Source organism: Fundulus heteroclitus, chromosome 22, assembly GCF_011125445.2.
Source record: "Fundulus heteroclitus isolate FHET01 chromosome 22, MU-UCD_Fhet_4.1, whole genome shotgun sequence".
Classification (NCBI taxonomy): domain Eukaryota; kingdom Metazoa; phylum Chordata; class Actinopteri; order Cyprinodontiformes; family Fundulidae; genus Fundulus; species Fundulus heteroclitus.
In genome coordinates, this window is record NC_046382.1 from 31181888 (window position 1) to 31207158 (window position 25271).

General features: G+C 37.4%; 1 protein-coding gene across 1 annotated transcript in view; it reads right to left on the reverse strand.

Moving 5' to 3' along the window:
* Positions 1–6021: 6021 nt before the first annotated feature.
* The window catches only part of LOC118557067 (pecanex-like protein 2), a 109840-nt gene continuing 90590 nt past the window's right edge, over positions 6022–25271 (reverse strand). Inside the window, exon 25 of the mRNA XM_036126064.1 lies at positions 6022–6207. Within this exon, the coding sequence (XP_035981957.1) occupies positions 6022–6207 (186 nt within the window). The remainder of the gene's footprint in view (positions 6208–25271) is intronic.

A 25271-nucleotide genomic window follows, 5' to 3' on the forward strand; every position in this document is an offset into this window, starting at 1 on the left:
AGAAATGAGCATTCATACTTTATTACAGAACACAAGGGGCTACAATGGTGCATGTGATACTGGATTTTAGCAAAGCTTAAATACTGGGCAATAATATTGACTCTGGTCAGAAATTCCCTTTTTTAGATAGTTTTCTTAAACTTTTAGATATGTATTTAAAGACATCTTGTTTTTTTCAACCCTTTTACTTAAACACTTAGTTCTGCTTAGTCCTGTTGTTTTACAAGTTGACATGAGTGAACCACACACAATATTGCTTCAGTTCGTGGTCATATCCCCAGCTGTGTCTTTATTTACATGGTTGATAATGGTGTAATCAGAATGACCATTTAATGGCTACATTCACACTCCTCACAGCTTTGAAGACATGGTTGCTGGATGTCAGGAGAACTGGCTTCAACTACTACCAGCTACTGTTGTTATCCCTCTGCCTTTATAGAGAAAAAACCCCACATATGTAACACTGTGTAAAAAGTCCCCATACACAACTGCAAAGACATTTAATATCTGTAAAATAAGGAGCTTTTCTGTGAAAATGGTCAATAACTATTGATGAGCAGAGGTGAAATTACATGCATGCCAGAAGAGTTCATTGTTTTACAAAAACAAAGTCAAGAACAAAAGATTTGCAACATTTTTAAACAGAATGTAACAACCTTTGTTAGCATATCTAACTGTAAGAGCAGACTCTGTATTTACCTTGAGACAAGGTCTTCTAACAGCCTGCCAGTATTTCCAGATCCTACATATTCCACAGCAGCTAGAGGATTAATAGAATATAATAAAACTTTCCATAATTCATTTAGCTCTTCCTGTTGACTGCCAAGGCTCCTTATTACTGCTCTGCAGAGCAGTAATGATCCTTAGGTGTTTGGGTTTTGGTTTTCTTTTGTGTCTGTTTTGATCGTTCCCTTGTTGTTCTAAAAGATATTGCCATATCATATTTATTTTTCTGTGTTCGTTAGGTGTTACCATATCAGTTAATTATTTTGTATTTAGTTCCTTAGTTTATCTTATCTTTTTATTTTTATTTGTCAACTCACCATGTGAGCTAGTCATACAGATACATTTAAATACTTTCTCTCTCTCCCTCTCTCTCTGTCTCTTTCTCTCTCTCTCAAAAAAAATAAAAATAAATAAATAACGTCTTCATGTTCTCAATATGGTCCAGCTCGAAAAAGCTCCACGTGTTTCTCTCTGGAGTTGCTGCTACATTAACAATCTGACACAAGTTGCACCGCTTTAAATGTTTTTTTTTTCAAAATGTATAACAAACAGCCATATTGAAATTTCATGCTATTAGCGTGCTGGTTATTTTACCTCTTCACCATTTTGTAGCTTAGTAGTTTAGTAGCTGACTTTTGTGGGTGTGAAAAACAGCCACCTGTCACTGGACGTTACCTACTGAGACTATATCAAGTTATACTCTCCAGGGGAATTTTTCATTCCCGCTTTGAACCTTGATGTTTTGATGTATTTTTTTTATAATCTACTGATAATCTAATTGGATATGTGGTCACGTGAATGCAATAAATAATATGCACCTGCAGGAAGTCTTTCAGAGCGATTTAGATTAGATCAGGGGTCATAAATTTGTCACATTTTATTAGGAGTCAGCTGACAATAACTGGTATCAAAACTAGTTGCACAATAAAAGGAACGCTTGTGATGTGATAATAAACTGTTATGAGTTGCAACAAATCAACAAAAAATTGTTAATGTCATTCTGCTTTGCATTCATAACAAACATGGACCCCAGATATCATGTCAAAAGCAAGGTGTTGTTGAAAAAGTTTCCTCTGGCTAGAGTCTGCCAGTTTAGCATTGAAACAACTTACTTGTACTTGTAAAATGACTTCACCATTAAGCCAGAATATTAGATCGGATTTGTTGATGCATCTGACAGACAGTAGACCTGGGTTTGAGATTAGGACTGGAGCAAAATTCTGGAGTCCCATGACTACATTACTAAAAGTTGATGCTGAACAATTGACACCACCCCAACATTGCAAATGTGTGTATCTGTGAGAATAACTGGAGCACAAAAAACATGACTAGATCCGTTGTTTCTATCGATATCTTCCCCTGCAGGGTATTGTACAGTTGTTAAGTACTTTAAAGTAATATTATGTTATCTAAAATCCTTGAGTATGCAAGTGTTCTTTGTACATGTAATAGTACAACTTTAAAAAATATCACTTCTAGCCACGTTTTTTAATAGTGAGAGCTTTAGAGTTTTGTTTTCTAAATATAATTATTTGTGAGACTGGGAACTAAAACTTACATAACTTTTTGACATCTTATCTCTTTGCTTAACACAAGGATCCTTCATATGTACTGTTTGACAAGTGGCTGCTGTCTCTGTCTTGGTAATTACCGTTTCATAACATTGTGGGAACGTCCTCATCATTATTTGGATACGTCATGTCATTTGAGGCCCCGATCAAGTCTTGTTTCATATTTAAAGTGGAAACTTGAAAACGGTAATTGTCTTGCTCAGGCCTCTTCATGGCTCACTCGAGAACGCCCCTGCAGACCCAGCTTAACTTTAAAGCAGATAGGCCAAGCGAGGTTGTTAGCATTAAGATGAAGCACTCCATCCTGTTAGGATGCCTTAAAATAGGATACAGCTAAGGAGCTGTTTAAATTCTACATGGTTCTCTTTTTGTCTGTGTGCAGCTAGTGTAAATGTCAGCGATGGAAAAAAAAAGATGCAAAGAGAATCATATTTGCTAATAAATGTCATGTGGATCTCCTTTAGAAAAAAATATTTTACCCAGTGACCTTTAGTATATAATTTGTATTTGCAACACAAAAAGTACTGTGTTCAATTGCCTAATATTACTAAAGGGGTGTGAATTATTCCAATACTAATATCAAGCCCCAACTTGCACCATCTTCCGCTTTATGGCCTGTTTTTTTAATTTAAACCGGCTTCCAGTGTTTATTAAGTGTACTTTCAGTCTGGGAACAGCTCCATTATTTCTGATTATTTTTAATGGCAGCCTCATTCTTTTGTAGTGCATTCATATTTGTCTCTCAAGACTTGAAGACTGTTTTAATGAGCTCTCAAAAGGTCTCCTTCCTTAGCCCTTGGCTACATCCAGCTATGTGCAGCAGGCAACTCTAGTAGACCCAGACTATATAAGGCATGAACACTTCCCTAGACATGAAGACATGCCATTCTTCCCTTTGACAGATATTATCCAGCGGGGAATGGTAGTCACATACCTCGAGCAGATCTTTGATTAAAATGCATTGGACAAATAAAGAATAAAGATTTCAGCATTGCTCCATTGTAATGGTATATTGCAGAGAGCAGAAAAAGCCAATTATAGAAGCTAAAGAAATGACACTTGAGATGCAAATAGAATATTGTTTTGCTTTACCTTATAATGAAAAATGTGTAATTACTTGGGAGAAAAAGCAGCCATTTTGGCTCAAGGCAAATGTTTTAAAGGGTCATGGGTCGTTCCTCGTGTTGATGTTTGACTGCATTTTCAAATGCAACAATGCTATAGGTATTCCACTTCCTAATTTGGACTCATCCCTTTTAACACAGCCTTTTTTCATCTCCTTTCTTCCTTGCTCCCTGTCTGGCTCCAAGACGCCATGATCCGGCCGAAGGAGGATAATTGTGCACCCCCAGTTGACAGCATATACACCAAAAAGCACTCTGCTGAAAGGTGAACTCCAGACTCTTCACCTCCCGGCAGCGTTTGGTGAGTTACCCGCGAGAGAAACCCGAGTATCCACAAATGATGTTGACTGTACCTGTCAGCTTTCTTCACCTTCAGGGCATTTTCCTAATGTTCATGTTTACAACATTTTAAATAAAACAGTCAAAAACAGAGCCCATTATATTATAGTGACTTTGATCACCGCGTTTTATATACATTCTCTAAGCACAGTAATACAGTTAATTAGAATTGATGTGACGTTTTTCCCTTTTAAACTGAGATTTATATCTGAGAATGCAGCTCTCCCTAACCATAATGTAAACTCTAGTCAATGTAAATGTATACAGAGGATTTTCATTTGCAAACCTGAAGGGCAAAATCACAGGCTTGTCATAATCCATAGACAACATTTCTGATTGATTTATCAATTAAAGTCAAAACAGAAGGGAAACAGGAACACATGTTTTACATGAAAGACTTTCATTAACAGTTCTCTTGTTAATCTAGTTGGACAGGCCTCAATTCTGTCACTAGCTGTCATTTGGGTTCATGCAGCAGTTTCCTGGTAGGAAATACGTTACAATCAGTTACTTGGCTAGAAATTGATAGCCTACTTGGAAGCTAGTTTTATTGGTGTTCTGAAACAATGTTAATATTTAAAGTCTCCTGATATCTGAGCTTTAAAATTTAAAATTCTGTGTGCTATGGGGCGGTTGAGAGAAATCACACCACAAACCTTAGTTCACTGTTTAAGTAAAAAACAAATCCCGAATGTGCGATAATGGCATTTTGTCATTCTCTTTTTCACTTTGCAAACATTAATAGTGAGACAATGGATTGGCTTCTACCCTCACATATTAGGACTTTCCCAAACCCATACAACTTAAACTGTTCTAAATTTGAGGAAACAAAGATAATGAATATGTATGTTTTCTTAAACAAGGTCATGTCGAGCAGTGAAGGCAATTTATCAAACATTACTATTATTAGCTGCATAATATTTTGAATCACAATTGTTGCCATAATGCCAATGGTTGCAATATCACAATTGCAGAGAAGTGCTGAGATGCAATAGTTGGTATGATGTTTTGTTGTACGTCCCATGCATGCAAATTCTACATGTTAATGGTATATTTGGCTTGTTGGATCAGTTTAACTGCCCTTGATGCCCACATTGATGCTAAAGTTAAAAAATAGTGGTGGGGAGATTGTGTTGGAGAAGAAAGGGAAGATATTAGTCGTAAAATATAGGTTAAGCATATTCAATATCATCATCACAATATACAGCAACAGTATTACAATAACATATTTTCCGGATATCTCCATTATCAGATAATAGCTCTCACTGTGTTTCTCTGGAGTTCCAACGACTTAGAAATAGCTTTAAAATCCTTTCCAGACTGATAGATACCAATGACTTTGTTTCTCATCAGTTATTGGGTCGGGTTTCTTTATATTTGGGCATGATGAGTTGCTTTTTGAGACCTTTAATCCTGATTTATGTTGTCAGAGAGGTTCAATAACTTGTTTTCACAGGTCTGGCAGCCCCGTTAGGTTAGCTGTTGCCAGTGAAATGAACAAAACCACAGTTAATTCATGATTTAACAAGGGAGGGGGCACGCAAATTTCCACAAAAGGCCATGTTGTTTGAATGTTTTTTTCTATTAGTAAAGGAAATGCTGAGTTGAAAATGGCCTTTTCTTTTTACTAAAATTAACTTGGCTTTATATAAAAATGTACTTGAAGCAAATTTCCAAAACACACACACACACACACACACACACACACACACACACACACACACATATATATATATATATATATATATATATATATATATATATATATATATATATATATATATATATAGGTTTTTACGGCACTAGTGTTTTTTTTTCGTATAGTGGGCAGACAGGAAAGGGGGTACGAGAGAGGGGGAGAGACATGGCAAAGGACCACAGGTCAGAGTTGAACCTGGGTCGGCCGCGTCAAGGAAGGCCTCCGTACATGGGTCGTACGCGCTAACCACTGCGCATATTATTATTTTATAATGTGTCCTGTCTGGCATGTGTAGCATGAAGAATTGCTGTCTTAATACCAAAGAGAGCCCAAAAGGCTTTGGAATATTACTGCTTTTGTCATAGTGCTCCGCTTGATAAAGTATTACAGGTACAAATAACCAACGCCTTGATACCATCACTGAAGAATTTACAGTATTAATTCATACAAAATGTATAAGGTAACAGTTGAAGATAATAATACAGGTTTTCTGTATAGAAGTGAATCTGTAAGCACCTGAATCCAAGCACATGTAGGTGTTTGTGAGAATGCCTGCAGCCAGCTATGCGGATCCAGCCATGGACCCCAGGGTCCCAAGGCCCAGGGGCACGCCGCCCCCCGAACCCCGGCAGGGCCCCGACAGAGCCATGGGGCACAGGCCCCGTGACGCAGCTGCCAGGAATGAGTCAGCACAAACCCGGGCCCGGACACCGAGGACCACCAATGCACCAGCAGGTCGAGGTGGCAACTAACAGAGGGGATTTGGACAGGGGGATATGCTCCACACTAGTGGAGACCTGAGATCTCCCTATTATTTCTTTTTTTAAACAGTATAGTAACACATCACTATATTCACTGTTAAACATATTTCTGAAATACAGTGTTTTTGAAGAACAAAATTAGTCAAATTAATTTTGTTCAGTTAAGTTAAAAGAAAGAAGGTTCCTTGTGCAAAGTGAGTAAAAACAACAATCAGTGATTTAAAAAGGCAAAATATCTAATAAAAATCATGAATTTTTTTAGTACTACTCAAAATACCTACTTTTATTCCAAATTGAATTAATTGTCCTAGCACTTTGATATTGTGATCTTCTAGGAGCCTCATCACAGCTATAGGATTACCAGTTTAGGCTGGTATGTTCTTCATGTGTCTTAAGGTTTTTATGCTACCCCAGTTTAATTTCGAAGTCTAAAACCATGCATGTTAGATTAGCTTTGGATTGTAATTAGACAATAGGAAAGAGCAAGTGTAATAATGCTTTATTGTCTTGTCTTTCTCTGGTATTTGCTCTGGACCTCAGCCTTACATGGCTGTCATTTCTATCACTGGAATGTATACATTTGTCTAAAAAGCAGCCAGAAAATGTGTCCATGCCTAAAAAAAGGAACTGGCCATGGGAAGCGATCAGTTATCAAAGACTTCACTTGTCTCTTAGCTTGTTTGCACTTAGTGACATGTCCTACTTACTCCTGCTGTTACTTCCCTATCAAATAACTGCACACCCACCCCACTGCCAAAGAAACCAACTTTTTCTCTCAGTGAGTGAACGAGTTCTACTTTGTTTATCTATGCAGGTATCTATGTAAAATATGGGAGAATCCTTTTTAATCTTCACTCCAATGTACATTCCTGTAGTTACTTGAAAGAGAAACAAATTCATTTGTATGGAAGCAGTTGTTGAGGGACTTAAAACACAAGTGATTACCTGGAGAAGCATAAACACATGCAAGACTCACTGCTAATAAATGGGGCTACTAATTATAAATTAATGATAATAATTACAGTCTGTCAGCAGTAATCACAAAAGTAATTCCACACGCCTTCCTTTTCTGTATAGTCAAAGATATAATATGCCATAATGTGCACTGTGAAGAGGCAACCAAAGGAACGTAGAGACTGGGAAAGCAGAAGATGCTTGGTTTAATTAAGGCAAATGGCTTGATTTGAGAAGAGAACACTAGAAATGTTGTTAAAGACAAATTATAATTATTACATGAGGGGTGGTGGGCAGTTCCTTAGCAACTGAATTCATACTTTGGGCTGAAAACAATAGTGGAGAAGCCAATGTTTCAGACGTAATGCTTAAAGTTTAAACTTGTGAACTTGTAGAAATGCTTTAATTTATTAGTGTGACTGACAAGTGGGTGTAACACCATTGATAACAACACACATAAAGGTCTAATTGGAGCTGCTTTGGACCAGAAAGAAATTTTACTGTATTGGAACATTTCCACTGCTTCTTTTGCAGGGTAGCTTTATTTTTTTCTGACCCAACATTTCTCTCATCTATATCACTGTTCGCATTAATCAGCACATCTGGAAAAGATGCGTCACAAGTCCTAAAATTTATGAATCTTTTAATACAGCCTGACACTGAAAAACCCAGTTCTCTTATAGTTGGCAATGGACATGCTTGCTGTCGTTTCCACTGTAAGCAGCTTCAAGATAAACTTGGGTCTTCACCCAACATTAATGTCAAACTTGTAGTTGACATAAACTTTAATCATTACTCTGTAGACATGAGCAGGTAAAGATGTTCTTTTGGCAATTTCCAGGCTTAAAACGATCAACACACTCCTGCAGAAAGGAATGCTCTCATGTTTTTCACATTTTGACCAATCTGTCTGTATGATTTGATTGAAGTTGACTTTGTAAAGTGCCTGGAGATGACACATGTTGTCAACTGGCACTATATAAATAAAATAAAATGTAACTGAATTGAAGATGATGAGAAACGGGGTTCTCTACCACATTATATGTACACCCCTGGACATCTATTACTGATTAGATATGTAATTGTAACATATTTGTTTGCAAGATATAACTCCTAAAACAATAACAATCTAAATATATTCATCGTATATTGTGATCAATTATAATATTTATATTATTGTATAGAAATATGCAGTTTAAATTGTAAAGGTGCCTCTGGTGAGAGGACATGTTTTCTTTTAACATCATAGGAGGTGATGATTGATATCAGGTATTTCTGAAAACAGAGAACTTTGAGTGAGAATTGTTGCAGTCAAACACACCCAAAAATGTTAAATAAGGAGAGCTAACCAAAAGGGAAAGAACATCTATTATTGAAGTAAGGGGTAGAGTAAATCCTGTCACTTTGGAGATGTCAGTGGGTTTTCGGTTTGTCACCCAGCATTTCCCTGAGTGAGGGTACACCAGCAAGAGTGGTTAAAAGCACTCAAGCATCAGACAGACTTCCCTCAGTGCACATGTAATTTGGGTTTGTGGTAGCAGGAGGCCCAGCCGTGGTTATACAACAGATAATAACAAATGCAGTTGTGTGCAAGTGTTGCAGGACACATTAACCGTCTCTGTTTTTTTTAAATCTCATTGTTAGAATAAGTATTGGATTTTAGTTAAGATTCACTATATATACACAATAAGTGTCATTCTACCCAGCCACTCTTCCACATAAACTGTTAAAATATTTTTGTTGTAAATTGTGCTGGGCTACTGTGAGATTTTATCAAATAAAAAATCTCATGCAAAGGAATAAAGTTGAAGTCTGTTGGCTAAATCATGAGTTTAGAATTCAGTAAATCTACAGTCAGTCTTTTCAGGTACATAGACAGTTTTTGCATTAACTTTTTTTTTCCTTTTTTTTAAGGATTTCACTAAGTCTCTATCATCATTCCTCTCCATTTTAAGCTGGGAATCCATCAAAGTGGAACTGATGAAGGGATTGTGAGAATAAAAGGTGAATTATAGTGAGGGATCCGGTCCATAGGGACTTCATTAACTAGTCAGGGCTCTGTATTACAATACTTCAGACATTATAAAGCCCTATTTGGTATTCAGCTGCAGTTTTGAGGACTCAAACTCACAATTAATGACTAATCTTAGTCCTTTAATAAACACATAAATAAACACGGGTATATACACTGAGGCCACTCATCTGGAGACTCTGCAGTCAACCTAATGCAAATGAAAACATAACAAGCCAAACTATTTTTAAAACTTGGCCGTGTTCTCTCAGTCACTCCCACCGAAAGAAGCTCTTCAACAAATGGCTATCTCAGTTTGAATACCTCCAAAACTATGTTGTTGTTTTTTACAGGCATATCAATCATAATTTATGGCCTAAACCATGATTGAGCTCATTTGACATGTACTCTGTGCAACTTGACATTTCTTTGCACAGGAGCACAAAGGCACACTTGCTCAGCTTCACTGTTCTTAAAGGTCATTTTCCTGTATTTCTCCCATTTTCATAATGAGCCTTAAATTCAGTGGGAGCTGTTAGGACATATACATCTGGTAACCAGTATTTACACCAGAGGTTAAACATAACTTCCTCCCTTGCAAAGTGTGGCACCTTTGCTAAATCTTTCACCATCACTGTTTTTGAGCTCTGCTCTCTTTAGAGGCAATGGATCTGTCTCTAACTAACTCAATCTTCTGCATCTTCTTCTCTCACTTCAACTACCTCCATGTCTTATTTCATTCCATCCATAAATCTCCTTTTCGGTCTTCCTCTAGGCCTCCTGCCTGGCAGTTCTACCCTCACCATCCTTCTACGAATTTGCTCACTATCCCTCATCTATACAGGCCCAAACCATCTTAGTCTGGCCTCTTTGGCTTTATCTCCAGTACATCTAACATGAGTTGTCTCTCTGATGTAATCATTCATGATCTTATCCATCCTTGTGACTTAACTTCTCCATTGCTGCTACCTCCAAATCTGCCTCCTGTCTCTTCCTCAGTGCCACTGTCTCTAAACCAGACAACATTGATGGTCTCGCCACCATTTTGTACTCATTTCCTTTCATTCTTGCTAATACTCTTTTATCACACAGCACACCTGACTCTTTTCTCTACCCTTTCCAACATTCATGGACATGTTTCTTCACCTCTTTTCCACACTGTCTAACCTTATCTGTCAACCTCTCTATTACCACCCCAAACAAGAAGGAGCTCAGAGCCAATTCTTGATACAGCCCCCTTTCCACATTGAACTCCTCTAATGCCTACAGCACACCTCACCACTGTTTTACAGCTCTCATACATGTCCTGCACCACTCTAACATGCTTTTCCACTACTCCAGAATTCATCATACATCATACACAGCTCCTCTCTTGGAACCCTGTCATATACGTTTTCTAGATCTACAGAAACAAAATGCAACTGTCTCTGACCTTGTATGTATGTCTCCATCTGCATCCTCAAAGCAAATACTGTATCTGTAGTACTTTTTTCTTGGCATGGAACCATTTTGCTGTTCAAAGATGCTCACTTCTGACCCCAGTAGCTTCCATTTCCCTTTCCCATAACCTCATTGTATGACTCATCAACATTAGTCCTCTGTATTTGCCACAACTCTGCACATCTCCCTTGTTCTTGAAAGTGTGCACCGGCGTATACCCCCTCTGTTCCATTCAGACATCGCCTCGCGGTCGAAAATCTCGTTCAATAGCCTAGTCAAAACCGCTACCACTGACACTCCCATATTTCTACAGGTATATCTTCAGTGCCATCTGCCTTTCCACTCCTTATCCAGTTCAATGCCTTTCTTACGTCATCCTTATACATTTTTGCTATTTCCTGATACACAATTGTCAATTCTTCTGCTCGTTTTTCTCTCACTTTCCTCAATTATCAAGTCATCAAAGTTGATGAATGAAACTCTTCCATCGTCCAATCATACTTGTGGCACCTGTCAGTCCATTTCCATCTCAATGCTTAATCATCCTAACCTGCTGAACATCATCCACACTAAGGGATTGCTTAGCAACAATTTTACTTTAGTTGCAAATGTTTTTTTTGTACTTACAGAAAATTAAATGTGTTGTGCTTTTAATTCTCAAACTGACATTAGAAAAAGCTTACAGCAGTTTTAACAATGTTAATATTCATAAAATACCTTGCCTGAGAAATATTAAGAAATAACTAGAAGAGAGCTCATTGATTTTTCTCAATAAGATAATTTACTCCAATGAGGAGAAATACTATAAACATCTAGTGAATGGAGACTAAAGCAATCAATCTCATACTAATTGATCCATGGGTTTATAGCACTTAATCAAGAAAAATTACAACTAATGAATAGCATTTTTAAGCAAATGGTGGTATTTTAACCCTTTTAACAAATTTGTTTAACTGTTTTCACTCTTGTGTTTAGACTTTGTTTATAAACAAAATAATGTCATGATTGATAATCCTTTCAAACTCAGACAGAATATGAATTTACTTTTTCATTCTAACATAACTGTATTTCATCCATGCATCAGATTTTATTTAGTTAGCAATGTACCAGGTATGAAGACAAATTTGACTGAATAATCTAATTTTGAATGGTAAATGGTAAATGGACTGAACTTAAAAAGCGCCTTTCCAGTCATACTGACCACTCAAAGCGCTTCACGCTAGAGCTACATTCACCCAGTCGCACTCACTAACACACAGACATTTATACACCGATACGAAGCTCGGTAGGCAACTTACACTTTTCACTTTTGTCAACAAAATCCATGTTGTATGTAGACCTGGAGCACCTACCCAAAGAAATAATGTCGGCTACCATAACGGATTAATACCACTGCTGAATGCAGATCAGATTTGATCTTTACAAATGTTAGCTTTAATAATATTAGCTGCAAGGCTAGGAGTGCTGATCTCATAACAGTTCATTTCACTACATTGTTATTTCTGGAATTTATTAACACCTCAAACCATGTTTCCTCAAACTGCAACTAAATTTCTTCCAAAAGTTCAGTCAGTAAAACACCAACATTTTACCAACCTGGACAACCTTTCAAATGTGTAGACTGATACGTTGAAAGAAGACTAAATCAAAAAGTGTTGCATCACCAGACCAAAGTGAGAAGTAAGAAAACCTGATTTACTTAGCCTAACTTATACATCAATACTTAATGTTGCGCAAAATAATAAAAACACCACGTTTTACATTCAATGTGGTTTTACTACTCACAAGTTCTCAGAAGAGGTTAAATAAGATGACAGCATAGTAGCAAATATAGTTTATTCTCATATTAAGTATTCCTTTTTTGTAAATGTATTTGTACCATGTGTGTCAGCTGCTATTGGAGACTCTTGTGAATTTCAAAACCACACATTATGGTCGCCGAGATAGAGCAGCCCTGCGGGTATGAAGTGAAGCCCATGTGCACAGATTGAAGAAGTCATGGGTGTTAAAGAAAGGAGAAGTATCACAGCTGGGATGGTGCAGAACCACAGGCGTGACATTGTGTCTGATGACTTTTTATGCTGGAGTCAGGGCTCATAGCTACTGTCATGTAAAGAATGAAAGCTGTCTCACCCCCACTATGAACAGGCATAGTAAAAAGAAAGTATACCCTCTTTTAACCAAGGGTATTAGTGGTAAATTTTTTTGGTCCGTACCAGGCTTCAAAAATACAAATGCAAGTTAAACATTGTAACAATATTTTTTCTAAATGAAACATTATGTTTGTGGAAAACTAAGTAAGCTACAAAGGCATATATGAGTAAAGAAGAATGTGAAATTATCATATTTTCTTTCTCTCATGAATATATGTCATTGAAATTCTTAATATGTTGGCTCTTTGCATTAAACAGATGTAGTTACTAATTATCTGTATACTCAAACTACTTTTTTGAAGGCTTATATTAGGTTATATTGCTATTCCAAATGTGTAAAGAAAAGCACATAGAGTAATTTGGTTTTGTTCAACCTTAGTATCTTCTGAGATTTTATTGGGTGCTGGCCCCTGGTATGCCACTTGTAATAAGTTTCTGTTGGTCTTTATCCATATTTCTACCATAACCTGCTCATCACCTGATTAATTTATCTGAAAGTAGCTTTGGCTCAAATTTGTGCATCCACATGTGTCTGTGTTTCCTCCCCAGCGATATGTCCTCATAGAGCTGGATGTTCCCACTGCTGAAAGATTGCTGTGTGCTCAACAGTAGTATGTTTTATTTTAGCAGAAACTGGTGGATGTTATGCCTTTCACATGCTTCTGAAATTGTGCTATATCTTTGTTTATGTGAAAGTTTCTAGACTCACACACTTGTGACTTTTTAATTGATTTTAAATCAGCTGTTTTTGAATATTTGTTCATGCACAGCTAGCTAGCTAGCTGAGCCAGTGCTGTGCTATATCAAGACCTTTCTATGATTTTTTCGTTAAGAAGTTATGTTGTTTTAATATTTTGGAAATACTAATGTACACCTCACTGGACCAGTTATTGAAATATATATATTTTTTTATTGATTAGGATTGATTGATAATTAATTCATTGTTCCCCTGGTTAAATTACCAGCATTCAATGCCTTTCTCCAATTTTCCCTCAGTATATAAGTGGTTGTCACTGTTCTTTGCTGGTTCCTCCCATTGTTTTCCCCATGCTCCATGTCTTGTTCTCCTTGCAGGGTTTTCGCTACATGTAATTGATCACAATGTAAAGTATGAGATATGTATACCCTATAAAATATGTATAATTCTGGAGTCCTTGTATAGAGGCAGCTGCGAGAGCTGCATTGAGCCTTCCTGATTCCTTCAGCACTGTCTCACAGGCACAGCTGCTGCTGCCTCGTCACATAGAGTTAGTGTTGTTGGTCTCTGAAACTGTTGCACTAAAATAATTCCCTGAATTTGATTCACATACAGCTTCAATCCCTGTTTCACCTCGTTCACTTTATGTGCCTCCGATAACTGTCTTTTTGGTACAGTTTATTTTATGTAGTCTGGAATCAGGCAACACATTGAAATTTTTAAATCATTTTATAAAGGTAATTTTTTCTTCCAAACACATTCAATCACTATTTTTGATAACTTTATTTTTGTCTGAAAAGCTCTGCTACAAAATTGGCCCCAAATGTATAAACAAATATGACGATGACGACATTTTGGTCCTGGTCTCAAAATATTAACATTAAGGGAATAACCCTTAAGCTTACATTTTCTGTAAACAGGTTCAAATCAATATTGAAAGATGTTTTAAAAAGTCTTGAAGGTAGAGTGGTAACCTGACGCCGCCAGATAGATTTGCTCCGCATATCCATCTGGAAACCTTCCGTTGAAGTAATTTTGGGAAGGGGCGAAAATACTGGTTAGCTGATTGGCCTATGTTGGTGATAGACGGGCCAAATAAACCAATCAGATTCGTCGTCACTCGTAACAGAGCGACGACGAAAACACAACCACAAGCCAAGCTACTCTTGCTGCTGCAGGTAAAGGCTCGTTAGCTCAGCAGAGAAATACTCTGTAATTCCGATAAAACTTGCTCGATAGCCACGCTAACGCTAGTTTCATCGGCTGAAGCCGCCATGTTCTTTAGACTGAACTGTCGCACTTCCCTTTGCGTCACACCTCAACCCGCCTCAAAGCCAACGCTGATTGGACGTTCGTTTGGTGAACGGCTCCAAATTTTCTTTAACGGAGAGTAGCCAGACTGATCTGCGAGTGAAACCTTGAAAGCTCGCGAGATCAGGATGGTCTCACGAGGCTAGTAGAGTGGACCATCTTTCTGAAAATGTAGGTAAGAAACGTCCAAGTCCCTTTTTGAATAACTGCGCAAATACGCTAGACCGTCTTACCTGCTCTTTCGCTCCTCAGGGGGATTGGGTGAAAAGATTTATGAAATACAATCTGGGCTTATTTCCTTTGTCTGGGGCCTTCATCTTCATCTCATTAACTTGTAGGACAGTTTGTTTCTTGCAACTTTCAGGAATTTTCAAAGTATACAGTGAGAACAGCATTGCTACAATGTACAGCTAACACCGAAGCTAAACGGATACATGAAGAGTGCGCATCCAAAGACAGCAAGTGGAAACTAGCAAGGAACGCACTCACACTGGCATTACGTGAGCGTGTCACAATGATTGGCATGTGGGACAACTTATAGATAAGCCGAAAAATATTGTCCACTATACCTTCAAGATATGCCTTGCCTTTTAAAAGTTTTTTTTTTTTTTTTTTTACTTTTGTTTATTTAATACATTGAATTTCCAGATGAAATCCCCATGGTAACATCTGGAAGCGAACTTGTGTCTTTGCAAGTCTTAGGGAAACATTTTATTCAAAAAACGTGGTATTTGTTTAAGTGAAATTTCCTTCTGCTTCTTTCTTTCTTTCCCTCCAACCCACAAAATTTGCTGTTTTTATTATCCCTTACATTTCTGCTGCCAGACAACACAGTACCTTCCACAGACACTCTCCAGATGGACCTTTCCAGCCTTTCTCCTGTGGCATAAATACATTTCTGAGTGTTTTTTTTTTTTTTATTCCGTTCCTGGGTACAAAATGGTTTAGTTGAAAAAGCAGAACAACATCCTGTTGACAGTTATGAAAACATCCCATAGACTTTCATCTTTGACTTGGCACAACACACATCTTAATGGACATCTACCTACAGTGACTTTCAGTGTTGGCCTCAACTGTAACTTAAAATAAATGTTACAGATTATACAAGCAAATAATAAAATATTTATTGACTTTGTAATATGAAAATTGAAAGGGGTAAAAAGTGCCTTAATTACTATCTGTATCAAAACTGTCCCTATTATAATGGTGATTTATACACAACAGCATACTTTAATTTAACAGCAAACCAATTTCATGGATTATTCATAGTTATATTCTTTATTTTAATCTTGACGCGAACATTTTATAAGCTGTGGATGACTCAATCACACTAGAAGTGTTATTTTAGCACTAAAAGTTACCAAATGCATTAAGGCAGTACAAGTTGTCACTGTACACTGCCAACTAGAAAAAAGTTTATTCAGTGATTTTAGTGCTTACTTTTAGTATGAGGCAGTATACTTATATAGTCTCATGTGGGATGGTTGTTACATTCTAAATCCTGCAGTGTATAACAAACCAATTTCTCAGAGTTGCATTGATTCCAAATACGTAACACTGTGAAAGAAAAAGTGTAATAAACAGCACATGTCTGGATGGTGGTTTGGACTCACAAATCTCAACAATCACTTTCAGGTGAAATATTATATCACAAAGGAATTACTGAGAAAAAAACAACAACTGCTTTACGTTGCACAAGGAGTATTTTAAATTGACGGAGGTGGGTTTGGTTTAGCTTGAAGGTATGACTGTTAAGCAGGGCTGAATCAGTTGAGTGGAGAGGACAGAGTGGTAGCTGGAGTGAGTGGGTGAATGCCACAGAGCTGAAAGTGTGACAGGTTTGGTTGAGCCGCGTGGCCAACTGAGGAGTGACGCTGTGGAGCTATGAGAAGTTGTGAGGGTGTAGGATTGGATCTGCTGCTTAGGAAAAGACGACGTAAAAAAGTGAGAATATACACAATGTACACATGTACATGAAGTTGATGCTAGCAACACTTTTTTGAGCTTATGGATTGGACAGAAAAATGCAGTAAAGTAAAGTGAGAGTTGTCAGGGTTCAATATCAGAGCAAATGTCCCTAAGAAGGAAGTAATTTATCCATCAGTTAAGTTTGTCCTTGGTTGGATGTTTGCCAAGAGGATAATAATAATGTATTCCTGCATTTTTGCGCTCTGCTCTGCTCATTGCACTACTGCAATATTGTCTCAATATAGTGTGTATACAGGCACATATAATATTTTTGATAATGTGTAAAAGTGCTATATTATTTGCTTGTCATCTCAAAAAGTGAAACCCATATATTAATATAAAATCATGATATATGCCAAGCTTTTGTTTCATGTCATTTTGATGATTATGGTTTACAGATAATGAAAATTCAGTCTCTCATAAAATTAGAGTACTGTCAAGAAATTCATTATTGGAAACTCATGGTGTCCCACCCTAATTAGCTAATTTACTCAAAACACCTGCAAAGATTTCCTGAGCCTTTAAATGGTCTCTCACTCTGTGTCAGTAGGCTACATGACCATGGGGAAGTTCAGAAGACGGTGATAAACACCTTTCACAAGGAGGGTAAACCACCAAAGGTCATTGGTGAGGAAGCTGGTTGTTCACAGAGTTCAGTATCCAAGCACATTAACAGAAAATTGGGAGGAAGAAAGACGTGTGGTAGGAAAAGGTGCACCAGCAACAGAGATAATCCCAGCCTTCAGAGCATTTTCAAGTAAATTCAACTCAAGAAGTTGGGGGATCTTCACAAGTAGTTGGCTGAGGCTAGAATCAGTCACTGCCTCAAGAGCTGCTACTACAGACAGACAGTTATCTTACCTGGGCTAAGCAGAAAAGTAATTGGACTGTTGCTCAATCACCTAAAGTCCTGTTTTCAGATAAAAATAAATTCTGCATTTCATTTGGAAATCATGGTTCTAGAGTCTGGAGGAAGAATGGAGAGACACAGAATTTTGCATTGCTTGAAGTAATCTGCTGGTATTGGTCTACTGTGTTTTCTGAAGTGCACAGTCAATGCAGCCATCTACCAGGAAACCCTGGAGCATTTCTTGCTTCCATCTGCAGACAAGCTGTATGGAGATGCTGAATTTATTTTCCAGCATTTCTTTAAAAATAAAAATAGATTTCAACGAGAAATAGTAATTGTAAACAATATTACAGGAATCTTTAAGAGATTGAAAAAGGACGACTCCTCTCAGAATACAGTTAAAGGTTTCCATTCTTGCTTAACCACAAGCGAGAACCAAAGGGAAGATGGACCTGTAATATTAAATGTAAACTGTCTGGGAGACCACCATGGTTTGCTAGTGGGGTTCAATGGCCAATGAACATTTCTGCTTGCTGTTAAAATAATAAAAGGTTTCCTAGGATTGGGATCATATCTCAAAAAATTATCCTGAATGCTGTTAGAGCAGCTCGGAAATTTTTTGCAGTGTTCAAGGTTTACCAGTGCCTGAGCCAAATGCTTTGTAGCCTGTTTAGTGCAATATGGCCTGGTTTTATGTTGAGAGTACATTAGAGGGAGAGAGAGATGGGCACATATAAACAAGAAAAAAAACTAAAAGGGAGTAACACTAAAGGACCATGCTATTCATGGTCTCCTGATAATAAACTCCGCTGATCTGATGGGGGCTAAGGGAAATAACCCACCTGGTTTTGAAAATTATGCCAAAAACATTTCAAGTATTTGTGTTCCACTCAGGGGAACTCAGGATAAGGTCAGTGAAGTACTACAATCTTTATGGCATTTGCATGAAGCTTAAAGTTCTGCTGTTTTTAAGGACATTGTCATAAAGTCAGCAGTATGTTGGTAGGGGTTTAGTATTATCTGAGGAAATGTCACAATTTTATATATCGCTGAGCCCTTCGCGTAAAAGGCAGCGGCCTACTTCTGCAGTCGCACCAAACTGTGTAAGACTGTTTAACATTGCACCTTCTACCAAACTTACTTATAAAAGCTAAATGAAACAGAAGCTTGAACATTAAGAATCATACTGCTATCTTTTGAATGTCTGTCTAAGCAGTTTAGTTATTTGGTTTGCAGAACTATACAGGGATTTTTCCTTTTTTAAGTCTGAGATGGAGATCAGGACATGCGTCATAATGGTGCAGAGAAAAATCACCAAACCGTATCTCTTGAATGTTGTATCTTGAATGTACATCATTATGATGATTTACTATCACAGTTTCCACATTTACTAAACCCCTGAAAGGCAATAAATTATGAAGACCTATAACTCTGACCAACACACAGACTCGCAGGTGTTTTATTCAGTAAGCAAGCCAAACCAAACAAAGGGAACATCATCACTTTGAGATTTAAGTCTGAGGCTCAAAGTCAGTAAAATAACTTAATACTCCTTTTTTGGCTCAACTGTATCTCTCGCCTTGTTCAGGTCACCTATAAAGGACATTCTTCTGTCTTTTGTTTATCCAACAATGGTATTGTTATTGAGCTGGAAGTCTGAATTTGAATATAGAGTATATGCTCTTTATCTCAAAACACAGCAGGTTTATCATTTATTTTTCTGTCACGTTGCCCATTTCTAATCGTCTTCTCAGGTGTTCATCTTGTGTCCTAACTGGGAACCTGCTCCTCTCCCATCATTTCTCTTTCACTGGGCCATTCATTGTGTGCAGGCTGTCATTCAGAAGCCATCCTGGTGTGATGCATTGTGCAAAGCATAATTCCCAGATTTAGCTCCTGTTTGATAAAAACTGCTTATGAAACACATGAGCTCATGTCCTGGGGGGCTTTATTTTTTTTTGTCCTGTGTTGTATGAGCTGAAATTGACCACACATTTAATTTCAAAGATGGATTTAAAAACACAAATTGTTGCTTCATTTAAAACATTAAAAAAAGCATTTTTCCTTTAAACTACTAGAAAATGAAAATGTTATTATTTTTGTCTTTAAAATTTCAGAAATTGCTTAATTCATCTTGTTGTTGTTTTTTTTTCAACCTTCTTAACTTTACTACATCATTTCTGATGCTAATGTTGATTTGTTTCTACCTTTAACCTGACTTGGAACCAAACCTTTCTGTTTTAGGAGTCCAGCTGTCTGAAGATCTAAATTGATGATTCTGGCTTTAATTAGTATAGCCTGTTTTAGTGATATCAGCAATTCTTTACAGGCTATGCTAATCTGTGCCAGAATCAGCAATGCAATTGGGACGGATACATTTCTCCATCATGTGAACTAAGACAGTTTTCTGGCACTGCTGTTACCTAACCTATCAAACTCAACACATTTTATTATTTAATGTCTTTTTGAAAGCTTTGATATATAACTGAGACACAAAGATGGATGGTTACTGGTAGTAACCTCTTGTCCTGGTGTGTGTCAGCTGTTGAAACAGTCATTTGTAATAACGGGAATTAGAAAAATGCCATCTGGCCTAGATGTCTTATGTGACACAATCAAGTGGCCTTTACAGGGATTATGGGGCAATGACTTTATTAGTGCAAATGTCAAAGATGATGTCAGTATCTCAAAGTCATTGTTCGAAAAAAGTGGGTTATACGATTGAAAAAGTACACACAAAACTGGATCAATGGCAGCTATTATGTTTTTATGACAATTTCTTCAATTAACCCAAAATGTAAGAGGCCATGACCTGAAAGACACTTAATCTACAATGTGCCAATCCTTAAAAGAAAAGGTTATTGCCACAGGAGCTTATTCGACCTCTGTAATAATAAATATGTAATACTGACACCGTCTTAATGCTAAACAAAAAAAAACAGTCAAAATGAAAACACATTTTTGGAGAGAAACTATTCATTTATGTTTTCTCAATTTATTTGTTAATCTTTACATTTTGTGATATTGAATGGTTGGTTATCAGGCCTCTGCAGAACTTGCTGACATGCTGAGGATGTGGTTTAGCCATTTGATCATGGGTTTGTTGAAGCAGGTAGGCATTTAAAAGTTGCAGGGCAGGGGCACTCTGGGACAGGAGATGGAGACTGCTGCACTAGGGTCTGATATGGTTCATACAAATTTTAAGGGATTTGTGATTCATTTATTTTCATATAGTTTATCTCTTTTTTCCGTTGGGATTTTCTTTTAATAACTTTTGAGCAATATATGCCTAGCATTGATGCAGTTATATATATATATATATATAGGGAGAGAGAGAGAGAGAGAGAGAGAGAGAGAGAGAGAGAGAGAGAGAGAGAGAGAGAGAGAAACAATAAAAAAGACCAGTGAATGCTTAAAAATACTAGATATATGAACAAGATAAAACACAGGATAAAATGGAAAATGGGGCACCTAAATGAAAAAAAAAACTGGTGTCATGGCTGTAGTTTTCAAAGTATCCAAGTGCAGACAGCAGAATGTGGAAGCTGAATAAAACTTTAATAATAAAATTAGGAAAACACAAGAGGAACAGGTGTTGGAACAAAGGCAGAAATACAGGCAGTGGAGCAAGCGATGGTGTACAAACCAGTTAAACAAAAGAATCCAGCAATGAACATTGACAACTGGTGAGCATTCATATATCTAACCCTACCTGTTACTTGTATTTGCCTATTGAGAAAGTTCAAACAATAGCTCTTGCCAGTTAAGTTGTAAATCCATTTCTAGTAACGTTTCATTTCAAAATGAATGGCATGCAAAAGTCTCTGTATTTTTTTAAACAGAATCCAAAGAAGTAAAAGTGATCAGCTTCCTGATAGCTACAATTTCCCCAAGAGCCAGGGAAGTCTGCAAATTTGAGCAGGTGAAATAAAAAAAAAAACTTACATTGTACAACCAAATGTTCTTTCTGAAGCCGAACATGTAATTTCCCACTTGAAGTTACAAAAGAATGTCCACAGATCATCTGAAATTAGACTTCCAGATTTTTCTTCTCCCATCTTTGCTTGATCTTCACAGTACTTAGTGTCTTCATTTCCTTGGGGCTGTAATATATTTAGGAAATTGCCACAACCCTTTAATATTTGTTATTTATTTAATATTTATAAGGAGAAATTCTGAAAATTTAGCCCCTGAAAGACTACACTCAATAGTTTAATAAAATCAGTTAAAAACAGCTCTTAAAATGTACTTACTCAAAAAAATATTAATTTTTTTATTTATCCTAAAGACCTTTTACACAAAATAAGTATAGGTTCTAACCATTTTGTTTTATATTGGTTATGCTTTAACATTTGTCAATTAGAATTTAATTAGACAACCACTCATCATGCTATAACATTTGTTCAATCAATGGTTTGTAAACAACCGAACAATTAAACTTTCTCAATTCACCACCATCTTCCTTAAAATATGATCAAAATCTCCAAGGTCAAATCAGTGGTTTTCACAGCTGATGACATCATTACACTTATATGTGTTTTATTATTAGAATATTTATTGATAACTTGCACTCAGTTTCCTGTCATTAAGTCCTGTCATCTGGTGAATCCACTATGTTAAAAATAATCAAAAATTTAAAAGCTGGTTTAGGATTAAGATGTGACTTCACTTTTTCAATCTCTTCTAAGAAGGGATTAGGAAACGTAAATTGCTAGCAAATTTGACTCAAAAATTAGCACTGCTGCTAAACTACCTAAATAAGGGTAAAGAAAAGTCCCATTTCTATCGCCTTGGTTTGGGGTGCTCTACTCTGTTTTGCGAGCATTTCAGCAGCAGTTTTTTTCAGGGCCAGTCTTGGTTTCTCAGGTCCTGCTCAGGAGTAGGGTCAAACCGAGTGGAGTCGAGCAGAGTGTTGAGTGAACACACTGCTTTCAGGGATTGGCCAAAGGGAAGGAGAAATAGGAAGGTTTTTCTCCAAGGAAGTCCAGAAAAACTGAAGAGTGATGAAATTGGTACTAAGGACCACCATGAAGGGAGTGTGTCAAACAGAAATATAATTATATATTTTTTCATAAAATGACCCATCAAAAGATGTATCTTTACAGTCCAATGCTGGACACTACGCAAAACAAATCGCACAACACCTGACTAGCAATGAATTGAATCAACATCTTCATTGGAATTCATATCAAAATGTTTGCTGAGAACCGGGTTACCCAAACAGTAATTCATCCTTTTAGAATTTAACCATTATTAAATATTAGGTAGACAAACCAATGTGCTTGATTAAAATAAAAAATTCATTGCTGATATTTAAAGTGAAACTCACCTCCATGTACAAGCCTATTTCCTCCTCGAGACAAATTTGAAAAACTCTATCAAAGTGGACTGGGGTTAAACGGAAACGGTAGGGGCTGTTTTTTTTTAGGATTGGGGGGAAGCAGCTCCAAACGTGATTTGCCACATTGAATCATGGAGAATGAGCAGAGTTATGCTGGTAGCACTTTCAGTTTGAGCTGCTGGCTCAATGCACTGTAGGACAATCGCTGCAGTTTTATATCATATTAATTTCCTGCTTTTTAATCCGGGCGGGATCACCGGTAGCGTTGTGCATCATGATTAATTTGTAATGTGAACATAAAGCATGGTTGATCTTCTCATTGCAGGCAGGTTTCAATACGAGGTTCACAGCAACCGTGGTGAAATTAGTTCTAGATTGCACAGTGGCCATTCGCACTCCACTGCTTCAGCGGTGTCTGCCTCCTGTTCGAGCCGAGACATGGAGGCTGATCTGGGGCAGCCCCTCGCTGTCTGCTGACTGTTGAAACCGAGGAGCACGAATGTCCAATATCCGACCTAATAGTAACTTCAACGCAGTCCAGCCCCTAACCCAGACACTAAGGGCAGACCAACTGGTCGAGTTCACATAAATTTGCCAGTAACACATAAAAAGTGGATAGATTTGATTCTAGTCGCTTTTTTTAAGAAAAAAAGTTGCTAGATGGTTTGAAAAGTGCAGTAGTGCTCGCTATGAAGGCATGAGATGGAGGGGAGCTGTTTTGTTATTGCAGAGCAGCTTTTATACCCCACAGCAGCAGAGCTATCAACGTCACATTCTCAGTTATGTCACAGACACCAAAAGCAATGTTAATTTGAAATTCAATGCAAGACCACCTTTTAACCCGTGGAGGGCGCCACACTGATGATTTTAGACACAAAAGCAGGATTTCCACAAATACGTGTAATCTTTCAAAATAATGACCAGGACATGTGGACAGTACTATAAGACAACCATGTTAATAGTTTATTGGCCAGAAAAAGTTGATTTGGAGGTGAGTTACCCTTTAATAGCCTCCAAAATATTGTTGCTCCATGTCATACACTTACCTTGTAGAATAAAGGCATTGATGAAATATGGACTTCAGTATTTTGACCAAGTTTGAGGATGCTTAAACCACCAACCACTTTCTCATTCTTCAGCCACAGTCACATAACCAACCGTCCATTGCAGGGGTTTTATTCTGTAGCGCTGATTTCCATGGCAGCAGCACCTAAGAAGAATTGGCAATATAATGTTTCCTTCTTCAGCAAAACCAAATTTTACCATGTAGTTTGGTCGTCAAACTCATCAAATACACAAACTGAAAGTAAAGCTTGACTGGGTAAATAAGCAGCGATTGAAATCAGGTGCCAATACAATGATGTGTAAGGCAGCACTCAAAAAAATTATTTGTGTCACCTTTTGTTTGTTGACTTGTTTAATTCTGTGTGATTTTAATAACATATTTGCTTTTAGCACTTAATACTGTATGTTAATATAAGTTTACAAATCTTTTTTGTGATAATAGCTTAAATTTGGTTGGCAAGTCTTAGAGGACAGGTTGTTCAACCACATTTTGTATTCAAAATTGCACACCGGGTAATCTTAAAAACAAAGAGCAATGCAGCTGCTCATTGTCATTTTATGGCCCAAATCATCTGTAATCCAAAATATAAAAATGGACACAGGATCTGTTTTCACTACAGTAAAACCCCTTGTTTCATACAGACAGTTTTTCAAAGCATCATATTTTAAGTTATTCAGTGCAGTTTTTTTATGGTTGATATGCTTTAGCTGCTATAAGGGCAGAGGAATTGAGTAATGCTGACAAACGGGTAGAGCGGCTGTAAACTGGGACTCTGAGGAACTGCCATTCTGCTGTGGCCTTTAATTGGCAGGGGAGTAAATGGCAGCAGCATCTGGAGGCACTCTGATCAGACCCCGCAAAAGTGCACACCCACAGGCACACAACCATGAACACGAACATCGAATGCATTTGGACACACGCGCGCGCGCGCACACACAAACAAACACTCTCTGCCAGACCTCTTGGGCTCGCAGTAACTCTCAACCCCCCCTTTGCTTTGTTTGACTTAGTGCAGGAATATCCACCTGTGTGAGCTTCACTTTGAAGCAGCTGGGGGAACAAATGCACTCGCATTAACATGATCCCCCTCAGAGTTTCTCTAATGTACAAACTATAAAGCTTAATGTTTTAAGTCATTTTCCATTAGTCATTACGGAGTTTAGCAAGAAAACTGATTAGGTTCCACGGCCTCTCCATCTCTCTGAAATATGCTGTGCGCTGAAGAATCGAGGTGATTAATTTGAATAAATTAGTCAGCAG